Genomic DNA, 21,132 nt, shown 5'->3' with positions numbered 1-21,132 from the left:
CGGATTGCCATTTGAAGAATGTGTTTGAGCTACAGGATCTGAGAGAGGAGGTTTCAAGTCAAGACTGAGCGGGGCCGAGGCAGCAGTAGGCTTACCTGGTCAGTCCCATGGAGGGCAGAATGACCACCATGAACACCAGAAAGACGTAGCATTTGTGCACTATGATGACATTTTGACTGGATCTAGGAGGAAATAAGGAGAGATGTCAGTCAGTTGAGAGGGTGGGGGCGGGGAGGAGGAGAGGAGAGAGAACTCAATAGTTCATACCAGTGGCACTGTTTGGGCTAGGAAATTGTAACCGTGTGTCTGGGGTACTGAGAGAAGCAGGAAAAAAACAGTAGGGTCAGCTAGTGAAGTCTGCCTTGGGCACAGGAGGGGGATAGATGGTATACTCATGATGTATATTTGACAGCTCTGCATCATGGATACCTTAGTAGTGATATTCAGAATCCTTGAAGAATTTCAATCACCAGAATCAATATAAACCTTATTCTTGGCCAGAAGACAGGCCAGCAAAGTTTTCTATTAGGACAGACCTCAAAATGGTAGGAATCTGGATTGTAGGGATTAATAATTTCTGAAACCTTGGCAGCCTTTAGGCCAAAGCAGTGCCACTTACCGAGAGTATGGCAAATACTTTGTACCTAATTTAGTTACAAACATAGGAGTATTAATAGGAAGGACTATCAAATGGAAATCCTCCTGATTGTTGAAAATGCAGGCACCGTGGGTTTCAAAGCTGTCAACAGTCAGATCAACTTTTGGCCCCTTCACTGTGGCCTTAGCTGCTGTAAGTCTTCATCCTGTGTCTTCTACCTCAAATTCCTGGCACTGGCATACTGCCAGAAATTTGGTAGTAAGGGGCAGGGGGTTGGGGGAACAGCCCTAGAAGGGCTTGGTTTGGGGTTCCCTCCCTATAGGAGGTGGTCATTAATCAGTATCCCCAAGTCCAGAGCCCCAGAAACAATCCAGCACCTCTTTCCAAAAAGAAATACTTGTTGGTTTTAGGTATCAAAACAATCCCATAGCAATTTGTGGTCCCAAGGCCAGAAGGGAACCACAAGAGCCAGGATGGTTGGGGCTAGAGAAAGGGAGAAGGCTGAGGAAGTCAGCAGGGAGAAGACCCCCCCCCCGCCCCTCACCCTGGCTTACCTGGTCCAGTGGGCCTCAAGGAAGGCAGAGAAGTAGACGATTAGAGGCATTATCACGGTAAAGGCCCAGAGCATCAGGGAGGGGAAGAATTGGGTCACAATCGGGCTCTATAGAAGGAGAGCAGGGAAGACAAGAGAGACGTCAGAAGCTACTTCCTCTTGCCCCGGGGCCCCCTTCCCTTCCCCTCCCCTCTCAGTTTCCAGCTCAATTTTAGAACAAAGCCTGCTTGCTCTCCATCCAGAGTGGGCCTCCCTCTCCCAGGCACCTTACTGCCTGAGAGTCTACTAAGCTGAGGAGAGGCAAAGGCAGGCACCCAAGATAAGAGGAATCCCCGAGTTTCTATGCTGAGGTCACTGGAGGGGCCAAGCTGAGATTTTCTTAGTGGCTTCACCCTCCTGCCGGCGCCAGCTGTTGTGACTCCACTCATGGCTTGTGGTCCAGGGAGATGATGTGGCCACAATGGTGTGTGGGGAGGAGGAGGAGGGTGAGGGAGCAAGATACATAGCTACTATGTGGCCTGGGGCCTATTGTATAGTTGATGAGAGACTAAAGATCTGGAATGGCACACGTGCGTGCGTGCATGTGTGTTGAGAACAAGCAAGGGAGTAAATGGAAGGGAGAAGCTTCTAGTTCATTAGAGCAGACTGGGGAGCTGTGGCAGTGAGTACATCCTCTCTGCGTCGTGAGAAGATGTCTTCTAACCTCAGGGAAGGCTCTTGTAGGTGATTGGAGGAGAGGGAGGAGGAAACATACCTGAAGTCCCACTTCCAAGCAAGCACTGTGTTGGGATTTCACCTCCCTCCTCTTACCCTCAACCCTACCAGGTACTTCCAGCCCACAGAGAATTCTGTGAGCAGAGCTGTTCATATCCACCTTTATACCCACCTCCAACTGGCCTGGAGGAGCAGAGCCCTCTAAACCCACACTGACTGAACCACCCATTCTGCTAAACTCCCCCCAAGACCTGTCTGCATCTCCTCCTTTCTCCTATCCAGCCCAGCAAGCTCTGCCCAGCCACTGGCACCACTCCATCTCTACCAGAATGGTGTCATATGGGTCCTGTCACCCATTCTGCTTGGCCCCCATCCCCTCCTCGCCTGACTTTTTCTTTTGGTCTCCCTGGGCCCCCCCAGGCTTGGCCTGAGCACAGAAGAAGCACCTGCAGCTTCTCGATGGGACGGGTGACATTGTACATGTCGATGGTGTTGATGATGATGGCGGGCGTGGTGAGGAAGAAGAAGAGGAAGAAGAGGAAGGTGTTGATTGCGATAAAGCGGGCCCACCAATGGAAACGGCGGATGGACAGGTGTTTCCTGGGAAGGGACCAAAGAGGGGGACACATTGAGTATGCTGAGTCTCAGTCCTTAGAGAGATCCTTTACTCTTTCCAACTGTGGACCCAGGCTGTCTTGGTCCAGTGTGAACCTTTGAGCCAAAACTGGGCCCTGGGACTTCCTCTTGTGATACTATTTGTAAAGGCTCTGAAATTCTCTCATAAGTGAGGGGGGAAGAACGGCAGAAAACGATTCCCCGGAGATTGGGTGGCTCTCACACTGAGGGAGCAGGTGGGTTTGGGGGCAGGTGGATGCTCTGGCCCAGCCCAGCAAGGGCTGTATTCAGACACCCTGGGTTGGCCCCCGGGGTGTCTCTGTTGGACAGTCAAATGGAGAGAGGAAGTATCCCTGTTGCCATCTTTTATCTCAGAAGAACTAGGAGCAGAGGGGAGGGACAGAAGAGGCTTACCAAATAATGTCTTTGGGGTGTGGGGCTTGGGCGACCCTCCAGGAGTAGGACTTGACAGTGGTGGTCACTGAGGACTGCTGGGGCCGCAGACCACAATGGATGTACTTGTAATCATCCTGAACACTGCAGAGGGGAGACAAGGGGAGGAGACAGAGGTCTGGGGGTGGGAGAACAGTTAGGGGAGTTGCATGCTAGGATCCCAGGGTGATCCCACCGCTGGGGACTCTCCATTCATGGGGACTTTGGAAGCCTTGTGTCTCCCGAAACTATAGAGAACCCTAAGGCCCAGGATCTGGAGGAAAGGGATGTTCAGGAAGAGAGCAGAACCATGGTGTCCTCAACCCCTGCCTTCTTTGGTAACAATGGCAGCTTTCTCAGAGGCTGGTAAGAAGATGCCAGCTTTTGCCTCATCTTAATACCAGTCGCTTCCGATGCTAGAATTCTTCCTATGTGCCTGGCTCTGTGTTCACTGATGATTGATAGAGATTCAACTAAACAGATTTCCTAACTTGAAGTGCCTCCAGATACAACTGAAGAATGGAGGGTACTGGCAATGAAGCCCATCTTTGACCTCTGTGCACTGAAATTAGACCTTAGCTCTTTCCTGCTTGGTAGTGATACTTTAACAAATGAACACATCATATCGTCTGTTCTATGTAGATGTACTGCTTTTTCTGGGAAGTGGACAGGGCAGAGCAGATTTTAAGTTGGACAGAAAAGAAGTCAGAGAGGGAAAGCAACTTAGAAAGTTGCACACTATTGTTTGCTTTACTTTCTGTAGGGTTGAGGTGGTTAAGGACAAAGTGCCATGTAGCATCAGGTTGAGACCAGAGGAAGAATATCCCGTGATCCTTCGGAGATTGATTCTGATGCTCTTATGTATTCAGCCCAGTTGGTAGGATTTGTCTGGAACATTCTAGAGTGGACCTAATTTATATTTTATTGAGGTGAGACTGCCAAAGGTGGGGCCTGAGAGATAGGAGTTATAGGCATAGGGCTCCACATCAGAAGGGGAGAAAGGGCAAGTAGACCTTGGCTCTCTTGGCTTTGCCCTGTAGGATGACTGCAACAATGTCTATGGAATGAGGGTTAGTACCCTTGGCAAGATCTAGAAGAGAACTGGGAGGTCCACTGTGGCACTGAGGCAAAGACATTTGGAGTGAGGAACCCAGGGCCTGGGCATCCCTGGAGACAGGCTAGGTCTTGGCAGCTAGGGAAGTAGAGAGCCATGCTCTAGGCGGCCACAAGGCGGCTGCCACAGGAAGTCAGAATTTGGCAGGTGGAAGTTCTCTCTCGTTCTCTCTCTCTCTCTCTCTCTCTCTCTCTCTCTCTCTCTCTCTCTCTCTCTCTCTCTCTCTCTCTCTCTCTCTCCCTCTCCCTCTCCCTCTCCCTCTCCCTCTCCATCTCCATCTCCATCTCCATCTCCCTGCCCCCCATCCCCCTTTTACCCCTTCCTCTCTCCTCTCCTTCAGGTTAGAACGGGGAGGAAGATGGAGCTAGAGAAGGGGAGGCCCATCCTGCACTCACCGCTTCGCCATGTTGGAGTCCTGGAAGGTGACAAAGATCAGGTCCAGACGCTTCAGGCGAACGCGGTTGAGCTCGGCATTGAACTCATCTGTTAGCTGCTCCTCCAGCTCACTGTAATATTGCTCTGCATCTACCTGGGGCGAGAGGAGGCCCTCAGAACAGGGGAGACTGGAACCCTAGGAAGAGCTTGCTGGACCCCAGTGCCCTGTCATGGCACCAGTGTGCCAGCTCTCAAACTGCAAAAGGCTGACTCTGAAGTTTACCTTGTCAAATTCTGATCTAGGGATACTGAGGCACAGAGAAGGCAGGATGGACTATCCAGAAGACTTGAATGAACTCCAGAAAGTCAACAGAATGTATAGCATTGTCAAGAGAGGAGAACAAATGTTCTTCTGATCTGGTGGGAATCCATCCCAGTATATATTATAGTAGGAGTAAGTGCTGAGACCTTTTTTAGCCACAGGGGACAGGGATAAAGTAGAGCTTGTTGCCTTTGTTCCTGCTCTATCATTTTGGAAGCCTTTGGTCCATCTGTCCAAGGACTGGGAGAGAGACAAGAGTAAGTCTCTCTGGATTACTGGCGGAGGAGCCAAGAAAGGTGATTCACTGCTATAAACCTAGCTACTCAGAAGGCTAAGATCTGAGGATCTCAGTCTGAAGCCAGCTCAGCCAGGAAAGTCTGTGAAAATCTTATTAATGCCAGTTAACTAGCAAGAAGCTAGAAGTGGAGATGTGATTAGGTCCTGAGTTTAAATGCTAGTACCAATATCCCCCCCCCCAACACACACATAAATAAACAACAACAACAACAACAAAGAGAGGTTTTAGCATCTCTACAGGGTCACAGAACATGGTAGAGAGGAAGCAAGGAGGAGGGGGCTGGAGGTCTGGGCAGACCTGAATGGGGCCTGGGTCCAAGGATACAGGTAAGGAGCCAGCCTGGAGCCCTAGAGCCCTAGCCCTTCCTGGCCATCGCAACACCCCTGCTCTTTACCTCATGGAAGCAGGTCCAGCACTTGCAGAAGCAGAGCCGGGAGCAGGGGTGGATCCTGATCATTATCTTCCCGCTCTTCTTGGCCTTGGCAGTGTAGTAGAGCCGGCCCCGCATGGCATGGCGCCTGTCAGCAGTGGGCATGGGGGTGGAGGGGAGGATCTTCTGGTCAGGAGCCAGCAGAGCCCCATCCTCCCCCTCCCCCTCCCCCTCGACACGGCCTCACCTCTGATCGTCTAGGTCGATGAGGGTCCTGACGTCATAGCAGAAGTGGACTCTGGTGACGATGCACCCTGGGTAGGCCTCACTGCAGCCACAAACATGGATGCTGAGCTGGCTTGGGGGCTTGGGAGCGGGTTCTGCTCCCACCTCTGCCTGGTGTGACAGTCCACAGGGCTGAGCAGCTCTGCTGCCCGGGGCTCCCAACCCTTGGGATAGGAGTAGCCTTTCTTCCAAAGGATGAACTACCTTCAGAGTTTAAGCCTGACTCCTCTCATCCTTTCTAGATGGCTCAGAGCAAGGCCTGGGGCAGGCCACAACCACAGGTGGGGGGTTGAGGGAGGCTGGGAGAGGGCGGCTGCCGAGAGGGAATGGGCTCAGAAGATAGTATTCTTGGCCAGGAGCTCAGAGCTACTGAAGGTCTCTCAAAATACGATGTCTGCCAGCTTTTGGTCTCAGAAAGCCAAGACCTGAGGATCATGGTTCAGATCCAGCCCAGGTAGGGAAGTCAGTATGACTCTCATCTCTAAGTAAACACCAGAAAACCAGAAGTGGCCCTGTGGCTCAGAGTTGTAAAGCCATGAGTAAAAAATGTTCAGTGACAGAGCCCAGGCACTGAGTTCAAGATCCACCCCCACCCCAAATGCTGTGTCTCACACTGGTCATCAGTGGCTCACTCCTGCAATCCTACAGACTCAGAAGGCTGAGCTCTGGGGACCACAGTTCAAAGGCAACCCAGGCGGGAAGTCTATGAGGCTCATTTCTAATTCACCAGCAAAAAACCCCAAACAACCCGGAACTGCACGTGTGGCTCAAATGGCAGAGCATGCCAGCCTGGAGTGAAAAAGCTAAGGGTCAGCGCCCAGGTCCTGAGTGCAAGCCCAAGTATGGGCCCATGCACGTGCATTCACACACACACACACACACACACACACACACACACACACACACACTGCTGTGTCTCAAAAACAGCTGTGGGACAGGGGTTCTTTGGACTTAGTAGCAGGAACCATGAGAAAAGGGAAAACTAGCACTATGGAGGGGGTGGGGGTGGCTTTCCCATTAGGAGCTGAGCCCAGGGGGAGCCACCAACAGGGCCGCCCCTAACCCCACCAAGCCACAACACCCTCCCACTCCACTTACTGGAAATGCTTGCTGATTATCTCTGGGTCTTGAATATCCGTGGGCACATAGGTGATCATTAGCGTTCTGGTGACCTACGTGGAGAGGGCAAACCAAGAGAGAACTCTGTGCTTGACAGGAGCTCCGAAGATTCCAGGAGCCCCTGGGGGGCAGTCCTCCGCTCATGCTGGGCTGCCTGAAGGCCAGGGCCACCCTGGAGAATAAACCAATTATCCAATTCCTGCAGCCCTGAGGTCAGCAGATGGTGCCTCTCTTATTGTCTGTGCCCTGGCTAGGCCCCCTGCCACTGATGTTGAGGTCAAGGCAGAAGGTCACAGTCCAGGCCGGGTGGAGGACCTCGGCCCCACGATTGGGAAGAGTAGCTCATGCCTGCTTGCCGCCTAGGTAGTCTCACAGTGCTTCCTCCTGTCAGAGGATCTTGAACATAGATGGACTATGGGAATTGGGGGTGAGTTTATAGTTGGATCTAGACTGTCCTCCAAGAGCCTACAATTAAAAGCTCAGAGCTTTGGGAAAGTGTGGAAATATTGAGAGGTGGGGCTTAGCAGACCTTAGGTCACTGGGGGTGTGCTGTCCAAGAGGACTTGGCCCTTTCTCTTCCCCTCTCTCCCTCCTTCTACCCCCATTCCTGCTACCCAGATGCCAAGACATGAGCAGGATCCCATTACAACCTCACCATACATCTAAGGCAAAAGGGCCTTAGACTCCAAAACCATAACAAACCTTTCCTCTCTTCAGGTTGATTAGTTCAGGTATTGTGTTGCCATGATGAAAGCTGACTAACACAGCAAATTCTGGAGAAAACGTATCGATGCCCCCCACCCCACCCTACCCTAAGATTTCTATTTTATTCATTGGGTGGGAAATGCCTTTCTGAGCCATCAAGATGGCAGTCTTGTAACTTGTGCTGCATGAAATAGATGTCTTGATGGCAGTAAGAAAAGCTGAAGCAGCTGCTTTTGGATTGGGCAGGGATGCTCGAATCTCCATGTCCGCTAGGATGAAACACTTGAGGTAACTTTACCTTGAGCGTGCTTAGGCATGTTTAGGCATACTTAGGGTAGAGGGGCTCACAGAGCAGACCCTACTGCTCTGAGCCCACGGCTGAGGACAAAGTCAAGGATGCTCTGCTTCACAGCTGCATTATCCACAGAGCATTCACGGCTTGAGGCTCCACTGTTGCTCCAGGCACTGGTGTGGCAATATGGCTCCACCAGTGCCCACTTACAGCCTTCACCACTGAAGAACAATAACCTCAATGTGCCTCAAACACCAAGTCTTTCTCCCCTGGCCTTGGTGGCATTTGTAGGTCTAAAGGCAAAGGGCTCCAGTGGTTCCCACCTGTAAGTGCTACTAGCTATGTGGGAGGCTGAGATTGGGAGAATCATAGTTCCCGGCCAGGCTGGGGCAGAAAAGTCTGCAAGATTCCATGTCAATGGAAGAAGTGGGGCGTGATGGAACTACAGATTTCTGAACACTGACCACAGAATAAGCCTGGTCGTGAAGATGTTAAGGTTGCTTGGTTTCGTGGCCGCACATGACTGTGACCCTAGCTACATCAGGGAGAGGAAAAATAAGATTGTGATCCAAGTGCATGCCTGAACAGAAAGTGACTTACAATGTAAAAATAGCCATTGCAAAAGGAGAAAAAAAGGCAAGTGGTATGGCTCAACAGCAGAATACCTGCCTAGAAAATGTAAGGCCCTGAGTTCAGATCTCAGTAGCCAAACAAACAAAACACAAATAAGGGGTTTAAAGTCCCCAAACACAGCCTATGTGGGCAGGAAGTCCAGGGGAAAAAAAATCCTACTGCTCTCCTGGGCAGGAAAATTCTAGAGCTCATGTTCCACACCAGCTCCTGGTGTTCTCTAATGGAGTTAAACTCCAGCTGCTCCTTGATACTCCCCTCTGCTGGTTGCTTCTCTTCCCCACGCCATGTCCCTGCTTCCCCACTGGTCTTTCCTATGATCAGCTTCCAAATATGTGATGCCACTGAACTTCTGCCTCAGAACCTGCCTGGGAGATGGCATGGAGGTCATGGAAATGGAGACAGTGGGTTACATGTGTGACCTCCCAGCCTGCCAAGACAGAGCCAGGACACCCTGGCATGAGCAGCTGGTCCAAACCCTGCTCATCCTTTGGTTTGTGCCCCTGGAGAAGGACCAGGAGGCCTAGGATCAGGCACGGGAGCTGACTGGGCTGGAGCAGGTTCCCAGCCAGTACGAGATGTTTCCAGAGCTGAGTGCTAGGGCACTGCCAGGGGAGAGGTGTGTGGGGCTGTGGGGGTGGGTAAGCAGGGGATTCACCCATTGTGCAGAGGAGTACCTCTGCCTAAGGTGGGACCACTCCACACAGTAGGTCAAGTTTCCCAGCCTTGGGAAAGCCCATCTGGGGGAGGGCGGAGCTTCCTTCACTCACCTTTAGATTCTTCCTGGGCACAAACCCCAAGCAGTGGTGTGCCATGAGGATGAAGTTGGCGAGGAAGTATAAGAAAGCGAAGAGGCTGTGTAGCCACAGAAGGGTACTCCTGCGGGGAAACAGTGGGGACCGTGGGGACCGCATGCCTGGCGGTCCATGGCCCAGTGTCCCCACCGCCATGCGCCCAACCTTCTGCCCTCGTCAATCCTCACACCCTCTTCTAGAGTTCCTCCACACCCCGAGTCCCACCTTTACCATGGCCCTAGAGTCCCTTCTCATCACAGAGCCCTGCCTCCCCTCCCACCATAAGTGTCCTCTCATCCCGTACTTGGGGAGTCCCAGCTCTCAGGGCCCCCTGAAAGGGGGAGGCAGTGGAGGTCAGGGGCATCGCTCCAGCATTTCCCTGCACCAGGACCAGGGGGTTCCTGAAGCGTACTTTCCCCTAGACTCCCACAGCCTTGCAGGGCACTTCCATGATTCCTACCTCACCCACAAGGAGATGAGGGCCATAGCGGGACAGTATGGATTCATGCACATGGAAGGCCCTTATGCTGTTCTGCGGTACTGGGTTTTGAACTTAGGACCTCATGTTTGCCAGGTTGGCACTCTACTTCTTAAGCCACATCTCTCTCCCCTTTTTTTATTTTTGCCAGTCCTGGGCTTGAACTCAGGGCTTGAGCACTGTCCTTGGGCTTTCTCAAGGCTAGAGCTCTACCACTTGAGCTTCAGCACCACTTCTGGCTTTTTCTATATATGTGGTACCTAGGAATAGAACCCGGGTTTTTGTGCATGCTAGGCAAGCACTCTACCACTAGGCCAAACTCCTGGTCCCACCTCTCTCTCCCTTTCTGCTGCATTTTTTTTCCTTTTTTTGAGATGGAGTCTTAAAAGACTTTTCTGCTGGGGCTAGCCTCAAACCATGATCCTTTTACACTCAGCCTCCCGACTGGCTAGGATCATTAAGGTGTGAGCAACTAGCTTTCAGCTTAGAATCTGCTTCTTAGGAAGATGTAAGCATCTACATCTGGGAACTCATCTGGGGAAGGTGCTGGTAGCTCTGTGAGGGTTGACTTGGAAGGAGTTAGTCAAAAGGGGAAGAGACAGGATGCCATGACTCAAGTCTGCTGCTCCAAGAGTCTTAGTGATCCTAGAAATAGAGTTGCCTGGAATTCAGGTAAACCTTCCCAAAGGCATGGAACAGAACAGCCACCTTGGACTCAGTACTCAGTGCAGGTTGATGTAGGCACCAACAAGAAATAAACCCCTGGGTTCCTGAACTGTGTGGGGAAGGACATCACAGATCAGACAGCATGCGTTGACCCAGATCTAGGGCCAGTAAATGCCAGCTTTCTTGAACCCTCCATTGTGACGATCAGAGGGGGAAGACTGACAGGTTCATGATTCACTTAATTTTATGAGGGCTGACTTGAACCCATGCGTGGGCAGGGATTGAATATCTTCAGTCTCTCCTTGGTAGAGGACCTCTGCTTCTTTGGAGAGATTGAGCTAGAAATAATAAGCGAAAGGGAGTAGCCAGTTGGGGTAGTTCCATCATGACTGATAGGGACATGAAGGACCTGGGTTTCCAGGGAAACCAGTCCTTGCATCACACACTGGCATCCATGCTCCCCACCGATGCCCCCGCCAGTAGAATGGGAGGTAAGATGATCAGGTACCTACTCTGTGGAGACATTGACAATGGTGGTCCGAGCAAAGTGGCTATTCCAATCTGAAAGAGAAAAAAGAAAAAAAAAAGTCCCAACTTTGAGGGTTCACCAGAATTCAAGTTTCCTAAAAGAATGCCCAAGTTCTAAAGATGCTGTCTTAGCCAGGCGTTGGTGGCTCATGCCTTTAATCCTAGCTACTCAGGAGGTTGAGATCTGAGGATCAAGGTTCAAAGCCAGCCTGGGCACTGAAGTCTGTGAGACTCTTATCTCCAACTAATCACCAGAAAACCAGAAGGGGCACTGTGGTTGAAGTGGTAGAGCCGCTAGCCTTGAGCCGAAGAGCTCAGGGACAGCACCAAGCCCAGAGTTCAAGTCCTATGACTTGAACCACCACTACCACCACCAACAAAAAAGATGCTTGTCTTTAGCCTGACCCTCCTTCTTGCTCCCCAGAGCCTGTCCCCAATTCCCAACAAAAACCATCCTCCCATTCTTAGGAGAGGAGCGCAAAGGCACAATGCCTGTATACATCTGATTATACAAATAATACTTAATGAAATGAACTCCAGGAAATGGAAACAATTTTTTCCTTTGTTGCTGTCTTCCCTTCCTTTCCCTTCCCTTCCCTTCTTCCCTTTCCGTGTACATCTGTCTTCGGGAAGGTAAGTGGGGGGGGCACAGAAATGGAGGGACAAAGGGTGAACAAATGCAGCAGTGATACTCACTAAACACTGTGTGAAAAATGAACTACACATGTGGGTGGAGGTGGGAGGGGAAAACGGAGAGAGCGAGGGAAGGAGTGACATTGCTCCAGAAGAAATATACTCAGTACAGTACTTGCTTTATGTAAGTGTAACCCCTCTGTACATCACCTTTATAATAACAATTTTTAAAAGATGAAGGAAAAGAAAACATCCTCCCAGCTCGTGCTGACGGGGGCTCTTGGCTGTAAAGTGACTTGTGTTTACGAGGCAGCCCCAGGGCATGGCTGATTCCGAACAGGGACCTGGTAAAGCTTGTGGAAGGAATGGGCTTTCCAGCCAGAAGGATAAGATGAACTCTGGTAACAATTACAAAAACTCAAAATTCTAGAAAATGGAACTCTGCCTCATCTGAATGGAGTAAGAATATTAATGTGCAGATTCAAGCTATGGTTTATGAAACATGTCTAAAGCTCCTGCACTCTGCTCTCAGGACGAGAATCTGGAAAGGGAGAAGTCATGAGTTCTCTGCAGGGGCCCAGACACTCAGTGCTCCACTGAGTTCATGAGGTCCCCTTCTGGCAGGGGACAGGATCAAGGGAGAGCTGATGTCCCCCTGGAACTTCAGGTGCTACGGAACTACCCAGGTGTGCAGCCTCCCTGCAGCGCCGCCGTCCTCTGCTCCTTTGAGGGAACTACACCGCTAGTCTCTGGGCATCTACTGGACACCAGGTACCTGACATTATCTCCCAGTGCCTAAGAGGGTTGGCAAATCTGATCTGCCTATGGTGAGGATAAATCATGTGTAAGCTTGGATGGAAGTGTTTTCTGGGGAACAGATATGGGCAAAAGTTGAAGAGTAATGATTCTGGTATCTCTGAAGCCAGGCCCTCACTCACACTGCTACTTAGCCTGTATCACTGAGTGTCCTAGAGACAAACCCTGCGTTCATAGCGCTGTCTCCACCAGGGTGGGTATAGAAGAAGTCAGGTTCATGGGCCCCTGTAACAGGCCACATAATCTTGCAAAGGCCTCCACAAACACCTGGCCAGGGACTATGTGGGCACAGGAGTAAACCATTCCAGACTGAATGGGTGCTATGTCTCTGCGATACACTATGTCCTAGGATAAGGCGTGATGGTATCCATTCAGATTTCTAACCCCTTTCCCCCATAAATATCCCTAGCTCTGTTCAGTCTACCAGGCTGCCTCTGAGGTGTGGTGGCCAAGGCCCAGAGCCTACTGAGTGCCGCTTACCCAGTACAGTTCCAGTGTAGTTGATGGGCAAAATGACGCCCAGGGAGGGGATGCAGAGGATGAGTACAAAGAGGATGAGGTGATACTGGAACATGATGTAGATGCGTGCGTCGTCCCCACACTTGCTAATCAAATCCTGGTCCCTGGAGGAGACACAAACAAGGACATTCCTTAGGAGCAGGTGTGGCCATGGCTCCCATAGGCTGGAGAGGGAGAAAGATGACTTCCCTACCTCCATGGTAATTCTGTGGGAAGTATTACCCTTCTCCAGGCATCAAGTGTGCTTGGCGTGCACCTCCGTGAACTCGCAGGTATACTAAGGAAAGAGGCTATGGTCCAGGTGCCAAGTGGGGGAACTCTATCTATGGGCACCAGCCATCCTTCCATTCCCTCTGCACACAATTCTGAGTTTGCCAGGTTGCAGGCACTTGCCAAAGCTCTAAGCTGACATATACTCTGCTTAAAAAGCAGTTCAATTGGATTCTTTAAAATATAAGGGATTTTTTTTTGCCAGTCCTAGGGCTTGAACTCAGGGCCTGAGCACTGTCTTTGGGCTGTCTCAAGGCTAGAGCCCTACCATTTGAGCCATAGCTCCACTTTCGGGCTCTGTACCTGAACTCTTTTGCTCAAGGCTAGCATGCTATTACCTTGAGCCATAGCTTCTCTTCCTAACGTAATTCTTGAAACCCATAATGAGATCACACACCATATGGCCAGGCTGGCCAAAGTGTGAAAGCTGGACCATGCCAAAGGTCAGTGAGGGAGGGTGTGGAATGCTGGGAGCTCTATGTGGGTGGGCTTCGCTCAGCCATGTTGGAGAACAGTTGGCCTTGCCTACTGAAATGGAATGTACACATACGACATGACCCAGGGATTTCACTGCTCGGTTACTACCCAACAGAAATGCACATGTGTCCTCAGAGACATGTTAGAATCTCCTAGATCATTATCTGTAACATCCATGCCTGGAAACATCTTAGATATTTATCGGAGAAAGGTAGGATGAACTCAAGAATTGTCTACATATATGCATATGTAACTGCATAAATGGATTGTGATATATATATTATATGCATATGTAATTATATAGTTAGATATTATAGTGTTAAAAATGAGTATTCCTAGCTGAATCTCATATATATGTAATGTTGAATGAAAAGCACACCAGGTACAAACAATATATATGATATGATTCCATATACAAACTTCAAAGATAGACACTACTGAACCATTGAGTTAGGGAGGCTAAAAGTCAGAGCTCAGGCTATCTGTGGGAGACAAGGAAGGAGGAAGGCACTGGAAGAGTGAGAAGGGAGCTTCTGGTGGCAGACGTCTAATTCTAGACCTGGAGGGTGGGAGCAAAGATTCTGCCTGGTGAGAACTGAGCTGTGCATGTTTTGTGTACGTGTGTGTGTGTGTGTGTGTGTGTGTGTGTGTGATACTTCAATTTAAAAATGTAAAAGCAACAAAGAGCTATAGAGAAACTTTGGAAAATGAGAGGATGATGTCTATTACACTCTTGGTAAGATGGATAGAACAACTGTGTGTGTGTGTGTGTGTGTGTGTGTGTGTGTGTGTAATTTTATGTTGTTTTGTTGGTTTTAAGGGTGACTGCTATGGCTTCAATGTGTTTTATCCCCTGCAAAACTCATAAAGGAGGGGCCGGGAGTTTGGCCTAGTGGTTAAAGTGCTTGCCTAGCATGCACGAAGACCCGGGTTCGATTCCTCGGTGCCACATACATAGAAAAAAGCCAGAAGTGGTGCTGAGGCTCAAGTGGTAGAGCTCTAACCTTGAGAAAGTCCAAGGGCAGTGCTCAGGCCCTGAGCTGAAGCCCAGGACTGGCAAAAAAAAAAAAAAAAAAAAAAAAAAACCTCATAAAGGAATGGGCTCCAGTCTGGTGGGTATAAAAAGGTGGAAACTTTATCTGAGTGGTTTGTAGAGGCTGGGCCTTTGCGAAGTGATGAGGATTAGAAAGGGTATCAAAGTGGATCCTTGTGATCCAGTCTTGGTGGCTTTCTGAGAGGTACTCAGGACACACATCTGTGTGCAGGTGTGTGTTCACACACACACACACATACACATGTACTCACACTTCCCGACTTGTGCCAAGTGGTGTGCTGCATATCTTTAGGCCTCTACTGGCAAAAAGACCATCACCAGATGTAGAACTGCAAGTCAAAACCTCTTTCCTTAAAACTCACCCAGTCTATGGCACTGTGCTGTTGGCAACAGAAAGCGAACTAAGGCTATGCTGCGTTGACGACCCAGAACTTTCAGAACTGTGAGATAAATAGACTCCTTCTCTTCTAAAATTACAATCTCAGTCATGTCATTACAGTTAAAAAAACAATGCTTATAACAAGGAAACTTCCTGGGAACTGTTGACAAGGGTTGCATCACTCCCTTAGTGATGGTGCATTTGTGCTAGCTCGTGAACATTTAGCAAATCGACAGAGCAAAACCAGAGAGGGAGCCAAGAAGTAAACATGTTTCCTTCTCACTTGGCCACATGTGGCTAAGTCAAGAGATCAGTCTTGACTTACACACAACGGCTTCATTCCCTAGGGATTGACTAGCGACAGGAAATATCAGAGGTCCCAGGGGATTCCCTAGCAGAAGTCAATGGTCCTAGGCCCAGCTGGATTCCCAACACCTTGTCGGGGTTCTTTGTGCCCTCTAAGGTCCCGGGCCCTTCAGTAGATCTGAAATGCCGTGGTGACTCCTGAGGGCAAAGTAGAAGTCTCCCAGTGAAGTCCCTGATGGGTAAATCATAGGGGTAGGAGTGGAAAGCCTCCTCAGGCCACTGGGGAGGGGTTTGAAGGACAAACTGGACAGAACTGACTTGGGGGAGAACATAGAGGAGGAGTCCAGGATCATGCCCATTTCTGAGCATGTGCAGAACAGAGCAGTGTGTGCATGTATGTAGGTGTGCATGCATCTGTGTAGGAGATGTAGGTACGCGTGCATCTTAGTGTATGTAGATGAGCATGCACTGCTGTGTGTGTGTGTGTGTGCATGTACATGCATTGAGGGTGTAGAGTCCTGGGAAATGTCAGCTCAACTGAAGCCTCTGGTGGTGCTGGCAGTCAGGAGAGAACAGGTGTCCTGGAGTTGGGTCTGGCACTGAAATCCAAAAGGGGAGGTGGGCAAGGCTGCCCCTCTGTAATCTGGGGGTGGAGAGGGGAAGTCTACCCTTCTGCTGCTCCAAGGGTTTGCTCCCTGTTGAGAAGTATGATGAATGATGTGCACTGAAACCAAGGGAGGGCAAAAGAAAGAATGTCTTTCCCTGGTTTGATACTCATGGGAGTCAGCGATTCAACTCTTAAGTGTCTTTCTTCCCTGAAGACAGAGGGCGCAGTCCAGGCTCCATTCATCACTTATAACAGGGAAAGGGCTCTCTGCCTGTACTGGGCACAGATCTCAGGTCTGTCATCCTGGGGGGAGGGGCTCCTCATCTCTCCAGAGACTCCCTGTCTCCATCCTCCCACCACAAAGTGACAGAGTGCAGGCACTTACTTCATGGTCACACTGTTGAAAAGCCAAGAACAGAAGCCCTGGGGAGAAGGAGAAAAATCATGAGTGACTCAATTCAGCTCAGCCTACCTCTCTCTGGAGGCCCTACAGAGCAGCACTGTCATGTGTCTGGGCACCTATGGCAGTGCCCAGGAAAGGCCTTCTTCCTGTCATAGAGCCATCTGGAGTTGGGGTGACTAGTGAGGGAGATCTCTCCCCAGAAATGAGTGAACAACCCTGCTGTCCCAATTCAGGAAATGAGGCTCCGTGAGTTGGGCTTGGGCCTGGAGGGACAGGAGAGACCTTGGGTAGAGACTTTACCTCTGACCCTCACAGCTTTCTTCTGGGAGCATGCTCCCAGGTGTGTGTGGTCCAGGGCTCTGTCCACCAGTGGTCAGTGGACTCGTGGAAACTGGATCCGAAGAGGTCAGTTAAAATTCTTTTGGGGGGATTCCTATGTATGTTGCCTCTTGAGTTCTCCCGCTTCAGTAAACACCATGAAGCTTGTGGTGGGTTCTTGTGTGTGTGTGTGTGTGTGTGTGTGTGTGTGTGTGTGTGTGTGTGTGTGTGTGTGTCAGTCCTGGGTAGCTGAGATCACATGCTATGAGTGGCCAAGCCCGCCTAAGATGGGATTTCCTTAACTTTGTGCCCCAGCTGACTCTGAACAATCATCCTGATCTCTGCCTCTCAGGTAGGTGGGGATTACAGGCATGAGCCACTGTATCTAGCTTGAAATAATCTGTGTTTGAAAACAAGGCCATTAGGGGCTGGGAGTTTGGCCTAGTGGTTAAAGTGCTTGCCTAGCATGCACGAAGACCCGGTTCGATTCCTTGGTACCACATACATAGAAAAAAGCTAGAAGTGGTGCTGAGGCTCAAGTGGTAGAGCTCTAGCCTTGAGAAAGTCCAAGGACAGTGCTCAGGCCCTGAGCTCAAGCCCAGGACTGGCAAAAAAAAAAAAAAAAAAAAAAAAAAGAAAAGAAAACAAGGCCATTAGATAGGAGGGACTGGAGGCATCCATATAGGAATAACAATTGGAATTTGAGTGTGGATGCCTTTGCTGGGACAGAGAGAGGGAGGGAGGGAGGGTTAGGGAAGGTGGGAGTACCCTGGGTATGAAGGCTGAAAAGGTTCAAGGAAGAAGATGACCTCAGAAAGTGAGATATTACTGAGCCAAATGGATGCTTCTGCTAGAGATGCAAGGATGGGTGTCTCCCTTTGAGAGTACCCACATCTGGTAGAGTGTGCCTCTGCCTTTCAGTGCGACTGTTTTGTGTCTAGGTCCTTCCTTGCTTGCTTACTTACTCACTAAAGTTCTGCCAAGTTTTTTTACCATAAAAAAAAGCAGATGGAAAAAAGCAGATGGGGGCCTGGGAGCGTGGCCTAGGGGCAGAGTGCTTCCTTAACATACACGAAGTCTTGGGTTCAGTTTCTCCATAGCACACACACAGAAGTGGTGCTGGGGCTCAAGTGGTGGAGTGCTAGCCTTGAGAAAGCCCAAGGACAGTGCCCAAGCCCTGAGTTCAAGTCCCAGAAATGTCAAGAAAAAAAAAAAGGAATCATAGTCTATAGGTCAGATGCTCTGACAGATTAGGTACCATAGGATGGAGGAAATCCACCAGAGGACTGCTGATGGCCTTGGGGCTGGTGGGGTGATAGAGTGGATGCCACACTTGAGGAGGCTGGGCAGTGGGTGGTGAGGAGGTGAGGAACTGGGGATGAAGCCATCTGATGGCTGTGCCCAGGGCCAGTGGATACAGGCTGTGTTTGGTCAGGCTTGATGAGGCACCGGAAGTTCTTATCCTCACTTCCCCCTTACTGCGCTCAGGTCCTCATCTGCCCAATACCGTCCTTGACCTCCACCTACCATGCAGCACTCTCCTATCCCTGTCCTCATTCCCTTACGTGACAGATGCTCCTTTTTTCCCTATACGTGTGTGTCTGGTTGTCTCCCTGGGCTGGAAGAAAGTGCGATGGGACAACTAGGTCCATTCCTGGTCCCAAACCAGTGGTGGCACACAGTTGTTCTCAGCTGCTGGATGAAGAAATGGCGGCCCAGCATTCCTCAAGACAGGGAAGGAAGCAGAACATGGGTTTGCCTGGGGGCGGGGGGGGGGGCAGGCTGGGAGAATCCTGGAAATGGAGGGAGTCCTCAGCTCAGGCAGGGGGTGGGGAGAAGAGGGGGGAGGGTAGGTCTGGGAACTGTGGGAAGCATTAGAGATCTGAAAAGAAGGTTCATTTTGAAAATCTAAGAGAGTATTTATTGGCAGAAGGTAGGATGGTTTGTATCTCCATCGGGGGAGTGGTGGGGCTGAGGAATTTGCTCAAAGTATCTGAGGGAAGAGGGAAAGTCTGGCTGACGGGTCCCTCCCTGCCCCTCTCTGTACCCCTGAGTTGGGATCCCTCAGCACCTGGCCCATCCCAGGACTCACCTTGTCCCTGCGCTCCATCTCCAAGGAGATCTCCGAGGGAGACGACTTCTCGCTCTGCTCCCCATAGATCAGCGAGGTCAGGCTGCCAGCCAGGAAGGGAAGCAGGGAGATAGAAAAGGAGAGAGAGGCCTCAAAGGTCTACCCTGCTTCCTCTCTCTTCCCAGGGCCAAGGGCCGCAGGTACACCTTGGTTCCTTTGCTGGACATGCAGCTCTGGATAAAGACAGCACTGCCCCTGCTGCTAGGTGCACAACACACCGGGACAGTCTAGCCGAGACCAGAGGAAAAGCAGGTGGCATTGTGCCCAGTGATGGCTGCCCTCCAATTCTCCTTTCTGCAGGGAGGGCAGAGCAGGGGCAGGGAACCGGCTGACAGGACACCTGCTATAGCTGGGCCACTGGGCCGAGCCTCCCGAGAGAGCAAGGGGCTCACCCTGCCTCCCTTACCTGTCATTGTGGATCAGCAAAGCCAGGCGTCCGTAGTCCCACGCGGCTTTCCGGAGGAAGGAGTAAACTAAAACAATGAGCTGCAGGGCCAGGGAAAGGAAAACTGGTCAGAGATGTTGATCATGTCTTTCGTTGGGCTGGCCTCCTGCATTCCCCTAGGGGAGACTTTGTGAAGTCTCTGGGGTGCTCTCTTAGGGAGATCCCTACCCCCACCCCACTCAGCAGTGGATGCGCGCCCAGGACTTACCAGCCACAAGAGGGTGTTGAGGAACAGCACGGTGGGGATCCCCCCAAAGGGCTGCCCCTGGAGGACGGTGCTGCGAGACTGGAAGCACTCATCCAGGGATATGTTGCCAAACTTTCCCGCCATGTTCAGTTCCTCTGGCAAGGACATCCTGGAAGGTTCCTGGAGAGATGTGGGGCCAGCCCCAACTCTGCAAAACACAGAAGGCTGCTGGGAGGTTAGGAGATGAGCATGGAGTGTAAGGCCAAGGCTGGGCCTGGCCTAATCAGATGCAGGGGCCAGGGTCAAGCTTGGGGAACGTGTCATCAAGACCAAGGGCCAGTGGTATACACATGCAATGGAATTTCACCCATTCATTGGAAAGAAGAATGGAAAAACTCATGCCAAGTAAAGTAAGCCAGGCTAAGACACATGAAGGGCACATGTTTTCTTTTGCATATGGAAGTCAGATCTCAATTATAAACATATACATAAACATAAAAAGGCCTACGTGCACAGGGGCACAAATTGACTCAAATGTGGTGTATGCAGGGGAAAACTCAAGTGGTATAACTTTTAGAAGAATTAATGTACAGCTTAACGAAATGAATACCAGGAGGCAGAAACATGTTTTGTAAGGAGGGAGGGCAGGCAAATTCAGAGTGTGGGTGAGTGTAGTCATAATATTTAAATGCATATATATGGAAATTAAAGCCAGATAAGTTGAAGGGATGCGTGCGTTTGGGGCAGATGGGGGAGAATGATGAAAGGTGATGATGAAGAAGCATTGTGCTCTTGGCTGCTGGCGGCTCACACCTGTGAAATCCTGGCTACTCAGAAGACAGTTCTGAAGATCTCAATCTGAATCCATCCTGGACAGACAAATCTATGAGGTTCTTATCTCCAATTAGCCGGCAAAAAGCCAGAACTGTGGTTCAAGTGGTAGAGAGCCAGTCTTAAATAAAAAAAAGGCCAAGTAAGAGCTCAAGTTTCTGAATTCAAGCCCCGGTATTCACACACACGCATGCACACACGTATGCACACACACACAGACGCAAAGATGCACTATACATATAAACTGATATATTGAATTGAAATTCCTCTGTGGAACTACTTATAGGAAAGTTAAAAAAAAATTTTATTGCCAGTCCTGGAGCTCAAACTCTGGGCTTGGGTGCTGTCCCTGAGCTTCTTTTTGTTCAAAGCCAACTCTACCACCTGTGATTAACTGGAGTAAGAGTCTTAGGGACTTTCCTGACCCAGCTGGCTTTGAGCCACGATCCTCAGATCTCAGCCTCCTGAGTAGACAGAGTTAGTTCATGATGACACCGGCAGAGATTCTCTGAGATAACAGAGGTTGCAAACCCTGGACTATGAGACAGAATAGCTCACGTTGCATTCCCTGGATGAGGTTCATACTTGTATTACTTGATCGTTAAAAGAAAGGTAGCAAAATGCATTTTCACCAGAAGTCTTCCTATTGCTCTCCTGTTCTTATATAAAAACCAAGGAGCGTCTCCCAGAATAGAAAAGTTCATGCTGGAAGAGGAAACCGCTTTGTTTGTGGGATGCCTATGCAGAAGACAGGGCTCGTGACTGACACCATCTAAATTCTACCATTCTCTGGGAAGCAAATACTCCTAAGGATTCAGGGGCCTGGTACAGGGCCTGCAGTGGGGAGGCTAGCACCATCGCCCAGGGA

The 21,132-nt window shown here is 50.3% G+C and overlaps 1 protein-coding gene across 8 annotated transcripts in view; it reads right to left on the bottom strand.

Moving 5' to 3' along the window:
* Tmem63c (transmembrane protein 63C) overlaps positions 1 to 21,132 on the bottom strand; it is a 45,884-nt gene that overhangs the window by 7,874 nt on the left and 16,878 nt on the right. For 5 of the 8 annotated variants that reach the window (XM_090344573.1, XM_090344575.1, XM_090344578.1 and 2 more), the window contains 15 exons: positions 19,455 to 19,658; positions 19,208 to 19,287; positions 18,763 to 18,844; positions 16,335 to 16,372; positions 12,818 to 12,960; positions 10,873 to 10,921; positions 9,193 to 9,301; positions 6,775 to 6,848; positions 5,639 to 5,719; positions 5,416 to 5,539; positions 4,422 to 4,555; positions 2,895 to 3,017; positions 2,312 to 2,465; positions 1,153 to 1,259; positions 96 to 182 (listed from right to left, as the gene is read on the bottom strand). In XM_090344573.1, coding sequence (XP_090200699.1) covers positions 96 to 182; positions 1,153 to 1,259; positions 2,312 to 2,465; positions 2,895 to 3,017; positions 4,422 to 4,555; positions 5,416 to 5,539; positions 5,639 to 5,719; positions 6,775 to 6,848; positions 9,193 to 9,301; positions 10,873 to 10,921; positions 12,818 to 12,960; positions 16,335 to 16,372; positions 18,763 to 18,844; positions 19,208 to 19,287; positions 19,455 to 19,601 — 1,532 coding nt within the window. In that variant the 5' untranslated portion in view covers positions 19,602 to 19,658. The remainder of the gene's footprint in view (positions 1 to 95; positions 183 to 1,152; positions 1,260 to 2,311; positions 2,466 to 2,894; positions 3,018 to 4,421; positions 4,556 to 5,415; positions 5,540 to 5,638; positions 5,720 to 6,774; positions 6,849 to 9,192; positions 9,302 to 10,872; positions 10,922 to 12,817; positions 12,961 to 16,334; positions 16,373 to 18,762; positions 18,845 to 19,207; positions 19,288 to 19,454; positions 19,659 to 21,132) is intronic. The other 3 variants (XM_090344574.1, XM_090344576.1, XM_090344579.1) reach the window with 1 other exon arrangement.

Source organism: Megascapheus bottae, chromosome 14 (assembly GCF_031878675.1).
Source record: "Megascapheus bottae isolate mThoBot1 chromosome 14, mThoBot2.hap1, whole genome shotgun sequence".
Taxonomy (NCBI): Eukaryota; Metazoa; Chordata; class Mammalia; order Rodentia; family Geomyidae; genus Megascapheus; species Megascapheus bottae.
This window is presented reverse-complemented; position numbering and strand designations above follow the sequence as displayed.